Below are 20,444 nucleotides of genomic sequence, written 5' to 3' on the forward strand. Positions count from 1 at the left end.
AAACATGCATCCTCTATGTGTCTTTGGAACATGCACAAGGGATTGAACATTGTTCTATGTGAAAACTAACGACACTGTGGTAGTTAGGCAGAACAATACTTCAGATACGATCTTGGCCATCTGACAGCTTTGGTATGTTCAATGACTGCAAATCAGAGGTCCATGGTCACAATACTATGGAGATACATTAATTGTAATGAGAGAGTTCCAGGGGCTTCAAGACAAAGAAACCCATCAAGAGGCAGAAACAGCATATGCAGACTACATTTATTCAGTGCTTACTGGACACTGGGCACATCAGATACAAAAGAGCTGGGTTGGGGGAGGTAAAAATTTAATATACACATTAATTTTACAATTCTAACTACTAGGGGAAGTACAAAATTTGTACAAGTTATACTTTATAATGAAATTTCAATGCCTGTCAAAAGGGTAGGCTATACATACAATGCAATAAAAATGTTTTAAAATTGTGCTTAACATCACAGAACTATTCCGAAATGGGTTGGTAAAATACCTATACACCATTCATTCTTATTATACACATATATTTCACATTAAAGATTGCTGGTAAAGTACAAATACTTTGACCCCATTGCTGAAAAATCCATGCTCGACAACTATATACAAAGTTCCTCTTAGAAACAGTGCATTTGTAGTCCATCTCTCCTTTAAAGTCCACCTTATTTTCAGCTTAGCTTACTATCAAGTTGTCTTCAGAACTGTTTATATTTCTTTTGTCTGATCATCTTCTTCAAGTTTCCTGATTTCATTTTTTAAACAATTTATAGTTTCACGACTTGCTTTTAATCTCTCTTTAAGCTCTGCAATTTCAAAGCTTGTTTTTTTTTTGGCAGCTTCTAATTTTTCTCTGGTTTTCACTTCAAGTTCTGCAACTAAAGAAAACAGACTGTTACAAATTTATTGCATTTTTCTCATATGTCCGAGATATGTCACAGAGTAATAAATGTGACATTCCATTAGGTCAACGTTTCCATGATGAAATGCAAACAACTTAAGATATGTAACTTTAAACACAGGAGGGTGGGTGAGAAAGTCTGAACTCTCAAGAGAGGATCTAAGATGTTTTCTATCACAAAGAATAAAATTCGAGCCACTAGTATTTTAATTCACACTTAAGATTTTAAGACATAATGTCCTTGTTTTTCTCCATTTACATATTAATTTGGAAATTAGGGAGTATATAGTCCAAGAGACTTCCAATTAATAAGACTTCACTAAAAAGAGTATTCTTAAATTTATGTACAGGTAAAACTTACATGAACAAAATCACACTGGTAAACCTGTATCTTTTTTTCAAAACAGAGTAGTAACTGTCTAGGCTTGAATTCTAGCTCTACTAGTTGTGCCACTCTGAATAAGCTATTTTTTTAATCTCCATGCTCATTTCCTCACTTCTAAAATACAATTATAATTGCAAACACCTTGTGATATTATTTGCTTAAAAGATTTAAAATTAGTATCATCTGGCACATAAAAAACATATTAAATACTATTATGACAGAGGAACATTAAACATTCTAGCAGGCTACATAACAAATTACTAAAGAAAAATATCATTACTGCAAAATAGACTGTATTTATTTAAATATTCCACTTGGATAGTGTAGTACCACGTTTTATAGAGAAAAAAACGTCTACTATCACCCAACATTTCCACCTTGTAGACATTTCAGGTAATTGCTGCTGATGACTGTTAAGGCACAGTTGTACTTTTGTTAATGTAAAATGATCACTAGCTGGAAGCAGCATGGATTGAAGGGAAAAAACCCCAAACCCTTTGAAATCAGAAAGACTTGAGTTCAAATACACCCCTGGTGCCTTACTAGCTGAATGCTGATATCTCTCTCACTTAATTTCTTCTTTCTATATAATACAGTTAAAACTCTGTATTTCACAGAGGATTTAGGATTAAGTAATACATGTAAAAAGCATCCAGCATGTTAATAAATATAAAATATATATAAAATATATAAATAATTTATAAATATAGTAAAATATAAAATAAATAAAACTAAAGAACACAATGTGTTCTTATTGTACTCACTGCTGGCGACTTTCCCTTTGTAACACATTTTGTAACAGAGCTAAACTTTTACACTGCCAAAACAATCCACATTTTTCTTTGTAATTTTTCATTGCTTTTATTTTTAAAATTATTTTTGAAAATAGTACACCTGATACAAAATTAAAAGGCTGAAAACTGTGTGATAATTTCCTGTAAATAGTAATTGTTAGGTTGAAGAATAATTGTGCTTGTAATTTTGGAAGAATGGCAAGTGACTCTTAGAGGTTCTATTATTAATTTATAATCTCACTGGCACAGTATGTCTGCATCAACTTTTAGGTCTTAAATAATCTAGAAGGTTAAAAATTATATTTCAGAATAATTTTAATTTGCACTTCTATTACTTCTGAGATTGATAATCTTTTAATATGTTTAGGGGATATTTCTCCCTTTCTTTTTATCAACTGCCTATTTATCCGTTCCTCTGTTTTCTATTAGGTTACTGGCCCCTGCCTCTTTAAAAACTGAGGTATAATTGACATACAACATATTAGCTTCAGGTGTACAACATAATGAGTCAATACTTGTATATACTGCAAAATGATCATCACAGTAAGTCTGAAGTTAACATCTGTTACCATATATAGTTACGGATTTTTTTTTCTTGTAAGGAGAAATTTTAAAATCTACTCTCTCAGCAACTGTCAAACATGCAATATAATATTATTAACTATAGTCACCATGCTGTAAATCACATCACCACTTATTTATAACTAGAAGTTTGCACCTTTTTGGCCACACCCCCTCCAACCCCAACCTCTGGCAACCACTAATCTGTTATTTTTGAGTTTTTTTTTTAAGAGTCTACATATAAATAAGATTACACTATATTTGTTTTTCTCTGATTTATTTCTCTTAGCATAATGCCCTTGAGGTCCATCCATGTTGATGCAAATGGAAAGATTTCTTCTTTTTAATGGCTGATTATTCCATTGTGTGTGTGTGTGTGTGTGTGCATGTGTATATATGTATGTATGTACGTATGTGTGTGTATAAAAACACTTCTTTATCCAGTCATCTATTGATGGACACTTATGTTGTTTTCCTATCTTGGTTATTGTAAATAATGCTGTAATGAACATGGGATGTATATATCTTTTCTAGTGTGTTTTTTTTTTTCTGAAGAGCCATATCCAGAAGTGGAATTATTGGATCATATGGTAGTTCTACTTTTATTTTTTTGAGGACACTCCACACTGTTTTCCATAGTGGCTGCACCAATCAATACTGAATAAGGGTTTCCTTTTCTTCACATCCTTGCCAATACTTGTTATTTCCAGTCTTCTTGATAACAGCCATTCTAACAGACATGGGATAATATCTTTGTGGTTTTGATCTGCATTTCCCTGATGATAAGTGATACTGAGCATATTTTGATATCTGTTAGCCATCTGCATGTCTTCCTTGAAAAAATATCTATTTAGCTCTTCTGTCCAGTTTTAATTGAATTGTATGCTTTTTTGGGCCATTGAGCTGTATGAGTTTTGTATATATTTTTGAAATTAACTCTTTATCAGATACATGATTTGCAAATATTTTCTCCCATTCAGTAGGTTTCCTTTTAATTTTGTTGATGTTTTCTTTTGCTCTGAAGCTTTTTAATTACTGGTTATTGGCCTTTTAAAATGATGTGCAGGAGCTCTTTACATAGAAAAGAAACAAGTCATTTGTGATAGAAGTACAACATTTCTTTTCACGGCTTGTCTGTCTTTAGACTTGGTTGACAATGCAGAAATGTTTCCCCCTTTGCTCCCCTACTCTCTCCAGATCAGTTAAAAGACACACACAGAGAGAAAGCAGGCTTCCCCGGAGGCTCCGTGTAAAGGCTCTGTCTGCAATGCAGCAGATGAAAGACAGGGAGGCTCAGTCCCTGGGCTGGGAAGATCCCCTGGAGAAGGAAATGGCAACCCACTCCAATATTCCTGCCTGTGAAATCCCATGGACTTCTGGGCTTCCCTGGTGGCTCAGATGGCAAAGAATCTGCGTGCAATGAGGGAGAGCTGGGTTCTATCCCTGCGTTGGGAAGATCCTCTGGAGGAGGGCATGGCAACTCACTCCAGTATTCCTGCCGAGAGAACCCCCATGGACAGAAAAGCCTGGTGGGCTACAGTCCACAGAGCCACGAAGAGTTGGACACGACTGAGTGACTAAACACCAGCAGCGTGAGAGGCACATTGATGGAGGCTGGGACACAGACGTGGGAGACAGACAAGAAAGAAAAATGCAGGACAGTGTCATGAGGTAATCAGGGAGCTATAAAGCAGACCGGATTCATACCAAGGGGAAGGAATGTGTATATATATATATCAAGGAATGCTTCTTGGCAGAAGTAAAATCTGAACTGAGTTTTAAAGAGTAAGATAGGAATTAGATGAAGTGGGACACAGCAGGCCTTAGAGACAGTATAGAAAGATTTGGGAAACAACAGGACTTTAAGACTGTAACAGGTAGTTTTAAATCTAGTCAGAAAGACTTACTTTAACTCATCTGTCAGAGCACAGTGTTCATTGTAGATATAGATCTTTGTTCTTTGATTTAGTCATCATACTCTATTTTTGACAAATCATAAAACTGCCAAGAGTACCATATACTGGAGAAATGGGTTAATTAATGATGAGATCCTAGAACATTTAAAAACTTGTTCTAGTTTTCTGCTTCCTATATATGTTTACACATACATTTAAGATGTGTGTGTCTGTGTATGTATGTACGTACACATGTGTATGTATGTATGTACGTGTGTGTGTTCAGTCATGTCCGATTCTTTGAAATTCCATGGGCTGTAGCATATATAAATATATATAAAATTTCTATTTAAACTCTAAATGAAGCCTCAATTTATAGTAAATCAATCCAAAGAAGAATTATTAGTTTTGCAAAGCGAATGTAACACACTGGTTAGAAGCACAGATTGTAAGACTTTTTACAAAGAGAAACAACAGCTTATTGGTTAAGAGCACAGACTGTGTGGGTTTAAATCCTGGTTCTGCTGAGTGATTTGGGGCAAGATCAAAACTCTATGCAAAACGGGGTTAAGGGTGGTACCTCCCTCTGAGGGCTATTAAGGGAATTCCTAAGGGCTTCCCTTGAGGCTCAGCTGGGAAAGAATCTGCCTGCAATGCAGGAGAGCTGGGTTCAATCCCTGGGTTGGGAAGATCCCCTGGAGAAGGGAAAGGCTACCCACTCCATTATTCTGGCCTGGAGAATTCCATGGATTATATAGTCCAGGGGGTTACAAAGAGTCAGACACGACTGAGCAACTTTCACTTCACTTAAGAAATATAAAGCACTTATCTAGTACATATAAGCTCTATTAAGTGTTCAATATCAGTTTAGTTATTCCCTGTAGAAGCAACTTCTATTTAAAGCTAGACCATTAGTGCTTAAGTCAATTTCTGCAGGTTTACCAGTATAAATATCTTTATAAACTTTGAGTGTGCTTTATAATGAGCAACCTCTATCCTATTACTCTATCTAAAAATATTACAATGCTTTCAGACCCTAAGTTCTGAGGACTGCCTAGGAGACTGGGCTGTACCACTAACTCGTATTAATGCGGGCAAGTTTCTTACCAATGTGTGCCTCAGTTTCCTTTTCTAAACGGATTACCTAAAAAAGTTATTATAAATATAAATGAGCTTATACATGTACAGATTAGAAAAGTACAAATGGCAAGTACTCAACAAATCTGATATTACCAAATATTGAGTATAATGTTCTCAAACTGGTAAAAGTGCATCTATCTTTTTTTACACCTTTGATTAGTATTCCCAAATTGCTTTTCTAAAAGGCCTATTCACATAAACAATCCGTGAGAACACAGTGTTCACCACATCCTTACTAGGTGGGGGGAGGTGGGGGTTGGAGCAGATCGTGCCTGGGGCCTGGGGGTAGGTTTTAGGTCACGCCAGTCGGCGAAGCGAGTGCACACGGTGAGCAGTGATAATGTCGGCCACCCACCTGCCTTGAAAAAATAAACTAAAAAAAAACCCAAAAAACAAAAAACAACTTTCCAAGGTCATAAAGCTCCACATATAAGCTTTAATACAGCAAAAGTAGTTTGTGGAAAAGTCTTTTTATAAAACACATTTGTTTTTACTATTACACATATACGAATTAATGATATTAGTCTTGTTGAAAACATAGAAATGCAGGCACTTGAATTTTAAAAGAGAATTTTCCTCTATGAATATGAAGTGGGAGAAAGATTTATAATGAAGACAAAATGACCAGTAACAAATTGAAACAGCATATTACTAGTGCTTTCTACCTTTTTGAAGTGATCATATACATTTCTGTTTTATGTTCACAACAAAGTAGGCCATATTTTCATATGTAGAAAATGAAGCATAAATCCTTTTAATGAGTGTGATTTGAAATTTTAAATGACTACCAAGTGGCAATTTTAATCAGTATTCAGATCATTTAACTCCCAGTCATGAGTTTCACGAAAACACAAACACAACACTACTGGAACCATTAATAGTTAGACAGTGCTCTCTGTCCCCCTGCATTCTCATCCCCTCACCCCTTTCTCTTACTGGATCACTTCTTTCAGCCTACACCTACACTTCCGGGGAGAACGCTGGGCCCTGGACCCCAGACCCTGCTCCCCCTACAGCTTCAGGAGCTACCTTCCCTTTACAGGCCACACTCCAGGACAGGCTTATCCACAGCACCTGGCTCCAGTGTCTCATCTCTCGCTCTCTAGATCCACTTCAACTGATGTTCTGTCCTTACTATTATCCTTCAACTGACCCATTAAGGTCACCAAGGAATTTCATGTTGGTATCGCCTATTTCCTGGCTCTTATCTTACTTGCCCAAGAAGAGGTACACAGCTAACGACTACTTCCTGATGAACCTTCTTCCCTTGGCTCTAGGGTATTATGTGCACCTAGCTTTACTCCCTCCACACTCACATCTTTTTTTTTTTTTTTTAACTAATTTCCTTAGCCAGTCATCTCCTTAATCTCTAAATTTGGGAAAGCCCAGGGCTCAATCCTTGAACCTCTGTTTATCTTCACTTACTCTATTGATACCATATGGCCTCACAATTTATAAGTCCATCTATAGGCCAAGACCCCTCCTTGAATACCAGACTTTGAGTACAATTCCCTTCTCAACATCTCCACTTACATGTCTTTAGAGGAATTTCACACCCATCACTACAAACTTTACGCCTAACCTTTCCCCTCAGAGCTGCCCCTCCCAGACTTCCCATCTCTATGAAAAAACTTTTTCTTCGTTTCCTTCTTTGGGCTCCAAACCTTAAGAGTCATGCTGTGTACTAATACACCTCCTCCTCTCACATCTTATTAAACCATCAGCCACTGGCACTACTCACAGCTCTGTCACACCTGGGCGACTGCAGCGCCCCCTAACCTCTCCCCTTTTGTTCTTCTGGTCTATAATCTGCTCTCAACACAGCCACCAGGGGACTGGGCTTTTGAAAATGTTACTCTTATAATGTCACTCTGCTGCTCAAAACCCACAGAAAACCTTCACACCTCCTTCAGTTTAAAACTCTAATGTCCTATGGTTACCCATACGCCCCTGTCTGACCTGGTCCTCTATTAACTTCTGACTTCTTTGGCCTCGCCTCCCACTCCGTGTTCCCTCGACTCCAGTCTCGCTGGCCGTTCTGTTGTTCCTCGGGTATGCCAAGCCTGCGCTTACCTCAGGGCCCCGGCCCTTGCTGCTCCTCTACACAGAGCATCCCTCCCTCATGCAGCTGCAGGCCTCATTTCCCCACTCCTTTTGGTATTTGCTCAAACGCCACAACTTCAGGAAGCATGCTCCGACCTGATATGTAAAACTCTAACCACCTCCCTGCACCAGCAGCACGCCCTCACCTGCTCTGGGTTTCTCCGTGCCATCCAGTCACCACCTAACGTTTTTTTGTTCTATTTATTGAACATTTCTCTTCCTTCCACTAGAATGTAAGCTCCATGAAGACCGGGCTTTTGTCTGGTTTAGACACTGCTTTATCTTCTGAACATAGAACAATGCTTGGGGTAGTACTGGTGCTCAATATATATTGTAAGCAAATAAATGAAAGATCAAAGGAACAACTGAATAAATGGTGACATAAATGTCAACATGGGGTTGGTAAATAGGTTTCATCTTGAATGACAAATACAAATGATTGATACAGCTGCATGAAATGTTGTGTAGAGAGACAGAGATGCTAATCACAGTACACTAAACTATAATATCCTGCAAGGTTCTTCAGACTAATCATTAGCAAAGACTAGTACACACAGAAAATGACTGAGTGATAGGTTAAGCAAGATTAATGACAAGCTACACTTAAATGGAATTAGTGAATAAAAGACAAACAGTATTTCAGAGTGTGTGAGCAGCTATCTTTTACCTTTATGAAAGTTGGCCTATTCTGAGAACTATTTAAAGCATCCTTCTTATCTGTTCTTTAGTAATACTAATTTTGTTTTCTAACTCCTAAAAATTTTACCTATACATAATAAAAAAATTTAATAGTCACTTATCATACAATCCTTTCACCATCACTGAATACATTATTATTCAGGATTAATTATAAACTCAAGGCACTTACATTCTGTTTCATGCTTATAGGCTCCTAAGGTAAGTTGACGAGACGTTGTCAATAATTGTTGCATCATTGCTGTTGGGTCTTGAAATATCTAATGAGATAGAATGGAAAAAAAAGCCCTGTAACTTCAAAATCCAAATTGAAAATTCTTTAAAAATTCTCATTATAAAATCTTCTTACCATTTCATCATAAAACTCTGAAACCACTGTTTTTTTCCCCAGCATTGCATTGGTGTCTGACTGAAACAGCTTTAATAAATGATACAGTGTTACCTGTGAAATAAAAACAGATATGACATCCGTGGATGGTTTTTATCATCATCATGTGAGATTATCATTTCTCTAACTGATTTACAGTTACAGAAGTAACTACTAAAGTAAAGCAGTAAATCTATCAAATTCAGGATCTTGTCTCAACTACAACTTACAGTGGCAGATCATCCGAACTGTCTGTACTTCTATTTTCCTATTAGGTATTAACATGTATCCATATCTATTCACTATGTATGCTACAAAGAGGATAAGAAAAGACTGGCTACAAAGCATTCCAGAGAGTGACTATATATAAAAATAACACAAAATACAGCTATGCAAATTAAACTGGGAAATCACTAAGACAAAAAATCTTTTACTTATACAAATGAAATTTGCTTAACTGTGACAGGTAAAGTTTACAAATTCACTTTAAGGAAAAAAGATTTGATTTCAAAAGGAATGATCAATACTAAAATGCTCAAGTTTTAAAGGACAAGTTAATTTCTCTAGTGTAATATTAAGATTATAACATAAGTAGCATAATAAATGAAAAGTTAGCCACTGATAATTCACTTCAGCAAGAGCAACCTCTCTTCAAAATACTTGGAAACAGATATAATAAGACATCAATGGAAAAGCTGTGTAGCACAATGTATGATTATTTGAACAAAACAAAATCTAGCAGGTAAAACATCAGGAGTTCATGCTGAAGTTGGAGAACCAATTGAGATGCCTTGAAGAATTTTCCTAAAAGTCAGCTAAAATCATCATAAAAAGCGGGCATCATATTTAAAGCAGATAATTTCACAAATTTCTGAGATGACAGAAAGCAGATGAGACTACACCAATTGATAACCCATAGTGGGGAAATCCACAGCCTAAAAACTTAGGGAAGAAAACGGCATCAGAGGTGAGAGACAGTGGCCCCAGTGGAGCCCGAGAGAGACTGGAAGCCCAAAATTGGCAGGTGTAGAAATCAAGAATGCTTTGGGTGGCTGGATTGGTTAATCTTCCTTTTCCTTTTACTCACAGACAAGAGAGCATATCCTCCTGTGGATCCTAGAATTCCTCACCCAATCAATCACGTATGAAGTAAAAATAAAGATATTTTTAGAGAGCAAAATAAAAATTTTGCTCTGGAAATTTCTCAGGCATCCTTTCTGAAGAAATTCCTCCAGCAAAATGAAAAAAGAAATATGAAGATAAAGGATTATGTGTCATCCTCAGAAGTTGAGACACTATCTAAAATTGAAAAATCTGAACTTAGGGATTTAAATACATCAGATACATGGGAGTTAATTCCCAGAGGAACTGAAAACAGTAACTGTCGTTCTCCTGAAGAAAGGGTCAGAAATGGGGTAACTTCTATGTTATGGAGTTAAATTATATCCCCCCAAAGATAGTGAAGTATCTATACTTATCCTCAATACCTGTGAATGTGACCATATTTGCAAACAGAGTCTTTGCAGATGTAATCAAGATGAAGCCTTGCGGGGGCCCTAGTCCAATATGACTGATGTCCCCATAAAAACGGGAGAGACACAGAGATGGGGAGGGAGAGACGGCCATGTGACAATGGAGGCAGAGACTGGAGTTACGCTGCCACAGCCAAGGAACGGCTGTGGCTACCAAAAACTAGAGGAGGCAGGAAAAGGTCCTCCCCAGAGGCTCTGGAGAGAGCATGGCCAACACCTTGAAACTGGACTTCTAGTCTCCAGAACCAAGAGAACAAGCTGCTGTTTTTACCCATTCAGTTTGTGATACTGTTATGGCAGCCATAGGAACCTAATACAGGAAGCTTGCACATTTTATTTTTTAATCTTTTAAAAACTATGTATTATGTGTTTTATAATTTGAGCAGTATTGAAAACTACATTATAAAACTGCCCTTTCCCAAACTTATTCAGATTTTGCGAGGCATTCATGCAGATACAAACAATGAAAAATTTCAAGACAGATGTCTCTAATTTACACTGATGCTTGAAGACTCTTAGAGCAATGAAAATGCCTATATCTGCTGGCAATATTTCTAGGAATAAAACCCTAATATTAGTATTTTTGCTTTTAGAAACAACCATTCCTTTTACATAGTGGCTTGATCTGTAATAGGTTACTGGATAACGGAAGCAAATCACAAGTTACCCATGTCTTTCTTTTATAATTTAAATAAATCTTCATATGACTTATTTTCTATAAGAGTCAACTGAAAAACTATAATAGTTTCATTATACTAAAAGAACACGAGAACAGTTTGGAGTGGATAAAATTCAGGTCCATGTAGATCTACATGAAAACTTATCAATAAATTAATCACTCCAGAAGTGCAAGAGAATGTATTGCCTTCCCTTCCCAAGAGTGGACTTTGACAGCTGTCTCATAATGAGGTTACATGATGGAGGGGCAGGGAGATGAGATGGGGGAAACAGATGAGGAAGCAGACAGGTAAAGCAGCACATTCTCAAAATAACATGAATTCAAAGCAACCTTACGTTAACAAGAATCTCAGCTCTAACAACATTAACAACTTCTCCCTCTCCCATCTCTCAATATCTGCCATATTCTGTGCTCTACATTCCCAAACAGACTATTTTGATCAAGGATAGGTGCAGTGTCTGATCTTTGTATCCTGCCCCATGAGAAGTATCTTGCAAATATATTTAACAATTTTTTGCCAAATAGAGTATCTGTGAGAGTATCTCAGAAAGACAAGAATGGTAGGAGATACCGAAACGTTACCACATGGAAGATATTTAAATAACCATTTAGATGGATCTTCAGGAGGAAAATAAAAACAAACTAATCTATGAATAGTTATCAGGAAAAAGTTCAAGGAAGCTTAATATAAAGTAGAACTTTCTGAAAGCTAGAACTTCTCCAAATCTGAACAGGATGTTTCACTTCATGATGGAAGTCAGTCTTCTTTTCTTACTATACTGGAGCGGCTAAAGGAAACTTCTATGTAGTGGTCTATGTCAACTGGTCCTAAAGCTTACTGTGCATCAAAATTACCTGCTGGCCCTTCTCCAAACCTATGAATCACCATCCAGAGAATGGGGACTAGGTGTCTGAACTTCTAAAAAACACCTCAGGCATTTCTGGTGTAGTTAGTTACAGCTCTATCACTGGCCCAGGTGCTATTCAACTTCTTTAAAAGCACACAGTTTTACAAATATAATTGGATAATCCAAGTGTAAATGGTGCTGAAGGAGTGAATTCAATCTATCAAGATGAAAAGTGATGATGATGAATGTTAAAACCCTGAAAGTGGAGTTAAACACCGGCCATACAAATGTGCAATGAAATAGCCTGACTTGTAACTCTTTGTGTTTAACAATAAAACAGTCTTAGTGGTTTTAGTCAAAAGAATAAAGGAAAGAGTATGACATCTGAATGCAAATACACAGGTTCAAAAACTAGCTCTACCACAATTAACTGTATTTTTGAGCACAAGACTTTATCTCTGAGCCTTAGTATCCTCATCTCTAAAACAAGGATCTCACCAACCTCACCAAGTTGCTAAGGGCTCAAAGTGAAAACTTTGGGGACTTTTTACATTATCTAGCAACAACCTGAAGAAAGGAGCAAATGATGAAAGGAATCATGAATAAGATAAAGCTGCTAGTACTGATGACAGTTTGAAAAAGTAAAAAGGCATTCTAGGGTTTTTAACTAAAAAACTGGACACTCCCATTTCAGAGAGTATATGGACTCAACTTGTTTATTACTAATAACCAAAAAAGTACTAATGAATTTAAGACATTTTTCTTGGCTGTAATAATCGTATAATTCCTATGAATTCTTTCAAATAACTGTTTGTACCATATTCCTTCTTTTTATACTTGGAAAATAAAAGATTTTTGAAAGGCATTTCATTTAAAAAAGAAAAACCTTAATGCATGGCAAGATATAACAAGACATAAACTTATATAAAGTATACCTCAATAAATAAATGTCAACATACAGCTTGTATATGTTGTGTAATATACTATTACCTTTTCACAATTACTAAAAAATCCATTTTATATCTACAAAGAGTAACATTACTCACAGGTCTTTCATTAGGATCAATGAAAAATATTTTGATGATTATTTCGAATTCACCCCATCCTGTTTCAGTAATCTCATATGGAGGCTTAGTAACAACTAAAAGAAAGAAGAAAGAAAACAATTCAGAATTTTAAACTGCTGATACCGTTTCCTAGTGCTTTTAAATTTTGTATATTATGAATCACAGAACTACTGTACCTCTTAAAGGATTGCCATAGCTTTCATGTAATTTAAATTGGATTTTCTTTACATATGCTGACATATCCTAAAATACAGAGGAATTAATTAGTTCTGCCATCTACATACAAAAATTAGGAGGGAAATACATTGAGCATATGTACTAATTTTATAGATAAGAAATGCCTAAGAAATATGAATTACAACCTGGAGGTTTGTTATTTTAAACAAAGGAAGCTTGTGCCGGATTCTTTCATAATTCATCATATACATAAACATATATGCCTCCATTCATTGTGCTGCAAATCCTATGTTTATGTACCTTTGAGTATTATTTGATATATCTCTGTTGACAATACTCAAAATTGATTTTTATTTTCCCATAAAAACAAGTACATTTCTTCCATGTGGTAGTAGAATGTATCATTACTTCATTTTATTGCTTAATAATATTTCACTGTATGAATACACCATATTTTATTTATCCACTTATCAGTTTGGAGACATTTGGAAAATTATGAATAATGTCACAATGAATATTTACATACAAGTTTTTGAGTGGACTTTGAAAGTTTTTTGTCTTTTAATTTTAATACAGGACAGTATAAATGCTAAAGAAGAAACATTATCAAGCTTAGTTGGTTTCACTATTTTAATTTAGTCTTTTGGTGAAATATACCAAGAAAAGATAAACAGAAATCAAAGGTCAACTAGAATCTTCTTTGCCCTTGAAATTAAGATAACTTTGGGTTGCATCACTACTTGTTGTGCTGTATTTTGCTCAATTTCAACTCAGGAGGCCTACATTCAACGAGTCACCTTTAAATTGTGGCTGCACTGAGTTCTATGTGGGAGTCCCTGGTGGCGCTAGTGGTAAAGAACCTGCCTGCCAGTGCAGGAGATAAGAGATGTGGGTTCGATCCCTGTGTGGAAGATCCCCTGGAGAAGGACATGGCAACCCACTCCGGTATTCTTGCCTGAAGAATCCCACGGACAGAGGAGCCTGGAGGGCTACAGTCCATAGGGCTGCAAAGAGTTGGACATGACAGAAGCAAGTTAGCATGCACGTACTGAGCTGAGTCACTATAAACTGTCCTATATGGCAGTTTAATGTGTGGCATATTGTGTTTTATTTACCTCTAAATTGATCATCTCTTAATTTATTAAACATGACTGAACACAGTGTGGGGTTACTGGGAAGACGATCCTTAAAACTGACACTATAAAGTTATTTTGAATAGTTACTAAATTCCTTCACAAAATGTGCCCCCTCCTTGATAAAGTATAAGTCCAAAATTCTTCTCTCTTACATGTGGTAAAAGTATCTGAAGCAGGATACCTTTATCACTATCAAGCTATGAATCTATCCTGTGGTATTTGGCACCATTTTCAACTTTTCAGAAGTTAACATCTCTTCATGACGCCTCTAAACGCTTTTTCAGATGTTTCCAGAAGGTGACAAATGATTACAATGATAACATAAATTCTCACTTGCCTTATTGCTTCCACTATATTGGATCAAAAACAGCGGACATACAGAATGAAGGGTTTTAAACAGAGGAATACTTATTCATTCAGTACCTGCTGAATACCTACTACGTACTGACAGCATTCCAGGCAGTAGAGATTCAGCAAAAAACCAAACTACCAGCAGCCAGATTATGCAGCAGTTTTGTCTTTCATCTTCTCTGATTATCAAATTATAACTTAAATTTATCATTCCTGAAACACGTGATTACATACTAGGCTACTTTAAGGGGTGGTGATTAGAAGACATACTATGTATACAGGATAGTTCTTGTTACCATCGTTGTTGTTTAGTCACTAAGTTGTGTCTAGCTCTTTTGCGACCCCACAGACCATAGCCTGCCAGGCTCGTCTGTCCATGGGCTTTCCTATGCAAGAATATTGGAGTGGGTTTCAATTCTTTCCCAGGGAATCTTCCTGACCCAGGGACCGAACCCACCTTCTCTGCATTAGCAGGTGAATTCTTAACCACTGAGCCTCCAGTGACGCTCATAACTTAATTTTAATTAGAAAACAGTTTTGGAAAATTGATTTCTACTAACAAGCGTACAAAGATGACAGCTCTTAACTTTATTCTTTCAACTTATGGGGTAACATTTCTACAATGGGCAATTTCTATTTTAACAAAATGTTTTATTCTGTACTGCAGTAAAGCTGATTAACAATGCTATGATAGTTTCAGGTGAACAGTGAAAGGACTCGGCCTTACATATACATGGACCCATTCTCCCCTCCCAACAACATTCAGCAGGGTTCCAAGGACTACACAGTAGGACCTTGTTGATTATCCTACAATGGGACAATTTTATTATCAGTTACTAGAAAATGATATTACAATTTATCTTCAAGCAAAACAAACCATAGTTTCAAAAAGGTTTTAGGAAAAAGAAATATTCACCTCATTTCGATATGGTTTTACATATACTGTCCACTGATGGGTGTGCCCATCTTCTTCTCTTTTCTTTCCAAAATATCGAGCAACATTACCATAAACTATTGGTTTAACGATAGTAACACCCTAAAAGAAAAACAATTTCAACATAAATTAATATTGTATCATTACCCAAATAAACAGAAGGAAAGCTTTGAAAGCCTGATTAAAGAAGCGGCAGGCAGCCTAACAACCTAGGTTTGCATAGACCATGGATTTCCCTTAATAAAATCAATTCCAGACAATTAGCCTCATTTTATATTACCACAAATAACTAAACATCACAGTAATTATAATGTTCCCACTTTGAAAACGTCTATTTAAATCATATAAAGTACTTTGAGAATTTCTATTTTTGCTCTGGTTTTTTTTTTTTAAATAAAGAAACAGAAAAGGTTCTTTATTTACAAACTTTAAAGACCAACCAGGAATTAATAGTCACTAACTTTGATTGTCATCACCTGATGGTAATGTCCTTATTAATCAGCTTACAGCAGGGTTTTCCAAAGCACAGTACAAAAATTAAAGGCAGTCTGGAAGATAATTTTTTGGTAGAATAAGGGAAGCATTTTCATTTTATTACTTGTGCTTACTTTAATCTGTATTAGAAAAACCACAACTACAACTAGCAATTCAAATCACAATTTCAAGAATAGTAATGCTTAGGAAAGGACTTTAAAAATTAGATTTAAACAAACAAGTTAAATATTACATTTGAATTCAGATAATGGCAGAGGCACTTGGAGGATTCAAGCTTGATAAACACTTGACTAACGGCATGTTTGCTGCCTTTGTGCTCAGTTCTGTGATGCATGTACCTGTTCCTGTGCACATTTCAGAACTGTAAAGGCAGATTATGATGAAAAGGAGAGAGAAAAAAAATTTCAAGAGAAAATGCTGAATGTTGCACATGAACTTGAGACTAACTGCTCAATAGTAAGAATGTACCTGAAGGTCAAGACCAAGATATATCATATGTAAAAAGTGCTGGGCCAATGTAATCAAGTAATAAGAAGAGGAAAAGCGGTGAACAAATAGAAAAACTTTTTCTTTCCTTTTTTTTTATACTTGTTATTCTGTATTGGGGTATAGCCGATTAACAATGTTGTGATAGTTTCAGGCGAACAGCAAAGGGACTCAGCCATACGTACACATGTATCCATTCTCCCCCAAACTCTCCTCCCATCAAGGCTGGGAGACTTGCACCTGCTATACAGTAGGTTGATCATAAAGGGAAAAACTTCATTGTGACTAGGCAATCCTCAAATAAATTCAATACCTATTAGCCTAAAGTTAACTTAGAAGAAGGCAAGCAGTTTGCATGGGAATTAAAAAAAAAAAATCACAGCAAGTGCACTTTTGGGGCACACAAAGATAGGGCCTCACCTTTAAGGACTGAATGAATAAACACAAAGGAGCACTGACAAGGTGAGTAAATAATAGATTCCACTGCTCCAGTGTTGACAGGACCTTGTAGAGTTCTCCAAATATTGACAGGGCATTCATTTGTCAGCGGGCTTTCTACTAGGATGAAATTTATCTAAATTGGAAAAAGGTGCTTACAAGATCAGGTAACAATCAGCAAGGAGAAGAGATAGGTCCCTAATTTTAAGTTTTAAATGACTAACTCACATCCATTTTTGGAGAAAAAGCATTTGAGGACTACAAGCCTAATCTCACTTCATTCTCGACTTACAAGACTTTTAGAACCTAACATGATTACAAATTGAGAAAGCTCTGTTAAGTTCTTCTCTGAAAGCCAATCTTATAATCCTCTTTTCTGTTTTTTTTCCCTTATTTTTTTAAATTATTTTTCAATCTTTTTATAATCCTCTTTTCTGTAGTACTTTCTTATCATTCCAAAATCTGGCCCCCAAAGCAGAGGGAAAATATGTTTATGAAACTCTTGCTATTAATTTTACCTGGCCATCTTCTTTCCCCTTCCATTTAATTTCAGTAACTTTTGAAACTTTCAAAGTGCTCTCACGTTAAAGCATCAAAGCATTGTGTATGACAACTGCATATACAGCATAAATTTATGTGAACAATATGACATGGAGAAGGGTTCTTAAAACCTAGAGCAACTAGATTGGTGCAAAAATTGGGTGATTTCTTTTTGAAAAAATTTTTCTTTCTGTGGTACATAAAAATCTGAAGGGGGTAAAAACCAATGTTATATCACGAAGCAGTGGTCGTGACATAAAAAATTAATGTGCCAGGTAACGTATTAAAGTGGGAGGGAAATTTGTCACGGTGTCAAACATCACGTTAGGCTCGATTATAACTTTAATTACAAACTAAGAAACTAACGTGAACTGACTGTTGTCTATATGCCAGGCATCTTCTTTGCCTTGATTAATTAGTATCCTGGCCGTAGCCTTGAGGCTTTATGAACATTACGAACTTGGGGAAGTCTTCGGAACTTTTGTTTCCGCCAGCTCTATCGGTACCACAGTTGTAAATACTGGGAGTAACACTGCCTTTGTAAGGCTGCAATAGGGGCTGAGAGAATCCGGTAAAGCATTCACCCACGTGCTTCCCTAGCGCGGAATCGGCTGTTGTTATCCCACAACAGGTGGGTGCCCCGCGACCCCGATTTACAGGTGACCTGGGTTAGCAGCGGAGGAACACCAAGCCAGATCTGCCAGCCCTCCAAGTGGCTTCTTCCTTGGCGACGACGTCCATCTCACCCCCAGGCACCACGGATTATGTCAGTTTATTTTGGCTGGGATGGAAGGGAGGGGGGTGACACCTGAGGTTGGGGCCCAGTGAAACCACAATTTTTCCTTTGGGGCTCTGAGTCGCCGCCCTCCTAGAAAACCCGGGCAACAAGGAGCGAGAGGGAACAAGCTGACCCTGCCCAGGCCGCGCTAGAAAGAGCCAGGACGAGAAAGACACTCCGTGAGAGCAGACACCGGCCGCGCACTGACCTTCACTCTCCCGCCGGAGTCAGGCCCAAATTCGGCCATTCTCTTGAACATATTGTCTTACGGTAGAAGCCGCCGCAGCCAGGGAAAGAGACCGGGGCCGGCGGGCTCGCCGCTCCCTCAGAGACCCCACTCCTCCCGCGCGGGCCCAGGAGGAGGGTTTCTGGCCGAAGGAGGACGAGTCAGCGGGGTTCCGGTCGCCTAGGAAGCGCCAACTGCTCGCCGCGGACGGCGTCCCGGAAGCCCATTCAGCTTCGCTGTCGGTGAGGTCGGATCCGGAGTGGGCGGCAGCGGCGACGTTGTGCGCAGGCGCAACGAACTCTCACACTGCGCACGCGCAGGGCCGTGGCGGTGGGGTGTCGTTGGACCAATCTCGGTCGGCAGGGTCCGAGGAAGCCGGGACTTTTCAGTCAGCTTGTCGCCAGCCCAGACCACCTGGCTTCGCAATGACCGAGAAACTGGCTGTTGGAGGTGATGCGTTGCCATCGCCAAAGCGTTACAGTTCTGAAATTATGTTCATGAAATCTCGTCTACTCACCGCTTTTCTTTGCGTTCACCTAGCCGTCTCAGGGGATGACAGAGGATGAGATGGTTGGATAGCATCACTGACTCAATGGATATTTGAGTAAACTCCTGGAGTTGGTGATGGACAGGGAGGCCTGGCGTACTGCATTCCGTGGGGTCGCAAGGAGCCGGACGCGGCTGAGCGAGTGAACTGAGCAGTCTCAGACTTACATGGTTGCAATGATAATTTATTATTATATATTTTTATTATTTATTTTAAAATTTATTTATTAAAATGTATTTATTATAATTTATTTACTGACTTCTTCATCTCTTTCCTTCCTTTTTCTGCTCAGTTTCGATTCTAAGATCCCTAACGTGACAACAAACCTCCCCTCCTTTGCCCCTTCTGTGGTACTAACTACTTTGCAAGTTTTCTTGTTTGTTGTTCAATTGCTCAGTCCTGTCTGACTATGCCACCGCATGGGCTGGAATATACCAGGTTTCCCTGTCCTTCACTATCTCCTGGAGTTTGCTCAAACTTCTGTCCATTGAGTGGATGATGCCATCCAACTATCTTATTCTCTGTTGCCCACCCCACCCCTTTCCTCCTGCCTTCAGTCTTTCCCAGCATTAGGGTCTTTTCCAGTGAGTCAGTTCTTTGCATCACGTGGCCAAAATATTGGGCTTCAGCTTCCGCATCAGTCCTTCCAATGAATATTCAGGGTTGATTTCCTTTAGGATTGACTGGTTTGATTTCCCTGCTGGAGAAGGGACTCTCAAGAGTCTTCTCCAGCACCACAGTTCAAAAGCATCTGTTCTTTGGTGCTTAGATTTCTTTATGGTCCAATTCTCAACGTCTGTACATGACTACTGGAAAAACCATACCTTTGACTAGGCGTACCTTTGTCAGCCCATTTCATGCAAAAATGGGCTCAATAAAGGACAGAAATGGTATGGACCTAACAGAAGCAGAAGATATTAAGAAGAGGTGGCAAGAATACACAGAAGAACTGTACGAAAAAGATCTTCACGACCCACATAATCACAATGGTGTGATCACTCACCTAGAGCCAGACATCCTGGAATGTGAAGTCAAGTGGGCCTTAGGAAGCATCACTATGAACAAAGCTAGTGGAAGTGATGGAATTCCAGTTGAGCTATTTCAAATCCTGAAAGATGATGCTGTGAAAGTGCTGCACTCAATATGCCAGCAAATTTGGAAAACTCAGCAGTGGTCTCAGGACTGGAAAAGGTCAGTTTTCATTGCAATCCCTAAGAAAGGCAATCCCAAAGAATGCTCAAACTGCCGCACAATTGCACTCATCTCACACGCTAGTAAAGTAATGCTCAAAATTCTCCAAGCCAGGCTTCAGCAATGGTGAACTGAGAACTTCCAGATGTTCAAGCTGGT

At 37.9% G+C, this 20,444-nt stretch overlaps 1 protein-coding gene across 3 annotated transcripts; it reads right to left on the reverse strand.

Moving 5' to 3' along the window:
* Window positions 1-248: 248 nt before the first annotated feature.
* On the reverse strand, window positions 249-18,815 carry YEATS4 (YEATS domain containing 4). 3 transcript variants are annotated; one of them, XM_020910073.2, is made up of 7 exons: window positions 18,530-18,815; window positions 15,567-15,686; window positions 13,163-13,229; window positions 12,966-13,060; window positions 8,843-8,935; window positions 8,666-8,753; window positions 249-896 (listed from the first exon to the last, which is right to left on the reverse strand). In XM_020910073.2, exons 1-7 carry the CDS (start codon window positions 18,578-18,580, stop codon window positions 727-729), a joined length of 684 nt encoding a protein of 227 aa, XP_020765732.1. In that variant the 5' UTR covers window positions 18,581-18,815; the 3' UTR covers window positions 249-726. The 3 variants fall into 3 exon arrangements, with proteins under 3 accessions (XP_020765732.1, XP_020765730.2, XP_070310718.1); XM_020910071.2 differs by lacking the exon at window positions 18,530-18,815 and adding an exon at window positions 16,986-18,189; XM_070454617.1 differs by lacking the exons at window positions 8,843-8,935; window positions 18,530-18,815 and adding an exon at window positions 16,986-18,417.
* Window positions 18,816-20,444: the final 1,629 nt, after the last annotated feature.

This window comes from Odocoileus virginianus, chromosome 24 (genome assembly GCF_023699985.2).
Source record: "Odocoileus virginianus isolate 20LAN1187 ecotype Illinois chromosome 24, Ovbor_1.2, whole genome shotgun sequence".
Lineage (NCBI taxonomy): Eukaryota > Metazoa > Chordata > Mammalia > Artiodactyla > Cervidae > Odocoileus > Odocoileus virginianus.

Bases quoted from the DNA above. Each gene is read 5' to 3' on its own strand.
- YEATS4 (XM_020910071.2), bottom strand. From the start codon at position 17,105: ATGAATGCCCTGTCAATATTTGGAGAACTCTACAAGGTCCTGTCAACA. The intron at 13,230-15,566 runs GTGAATATTTCT...TCTGTATTTTAG, and splicing joins TAAAACCATATCGAAATGAG to GATATGTCAGCATATGTAAA. The intron at 8,936-12,965 runs GTGAGTAATGTT...TTTATTTCACAG, and splicing joins TTGATCCTAATGAAAGACCT to GTAACACTGTATCATTTATT.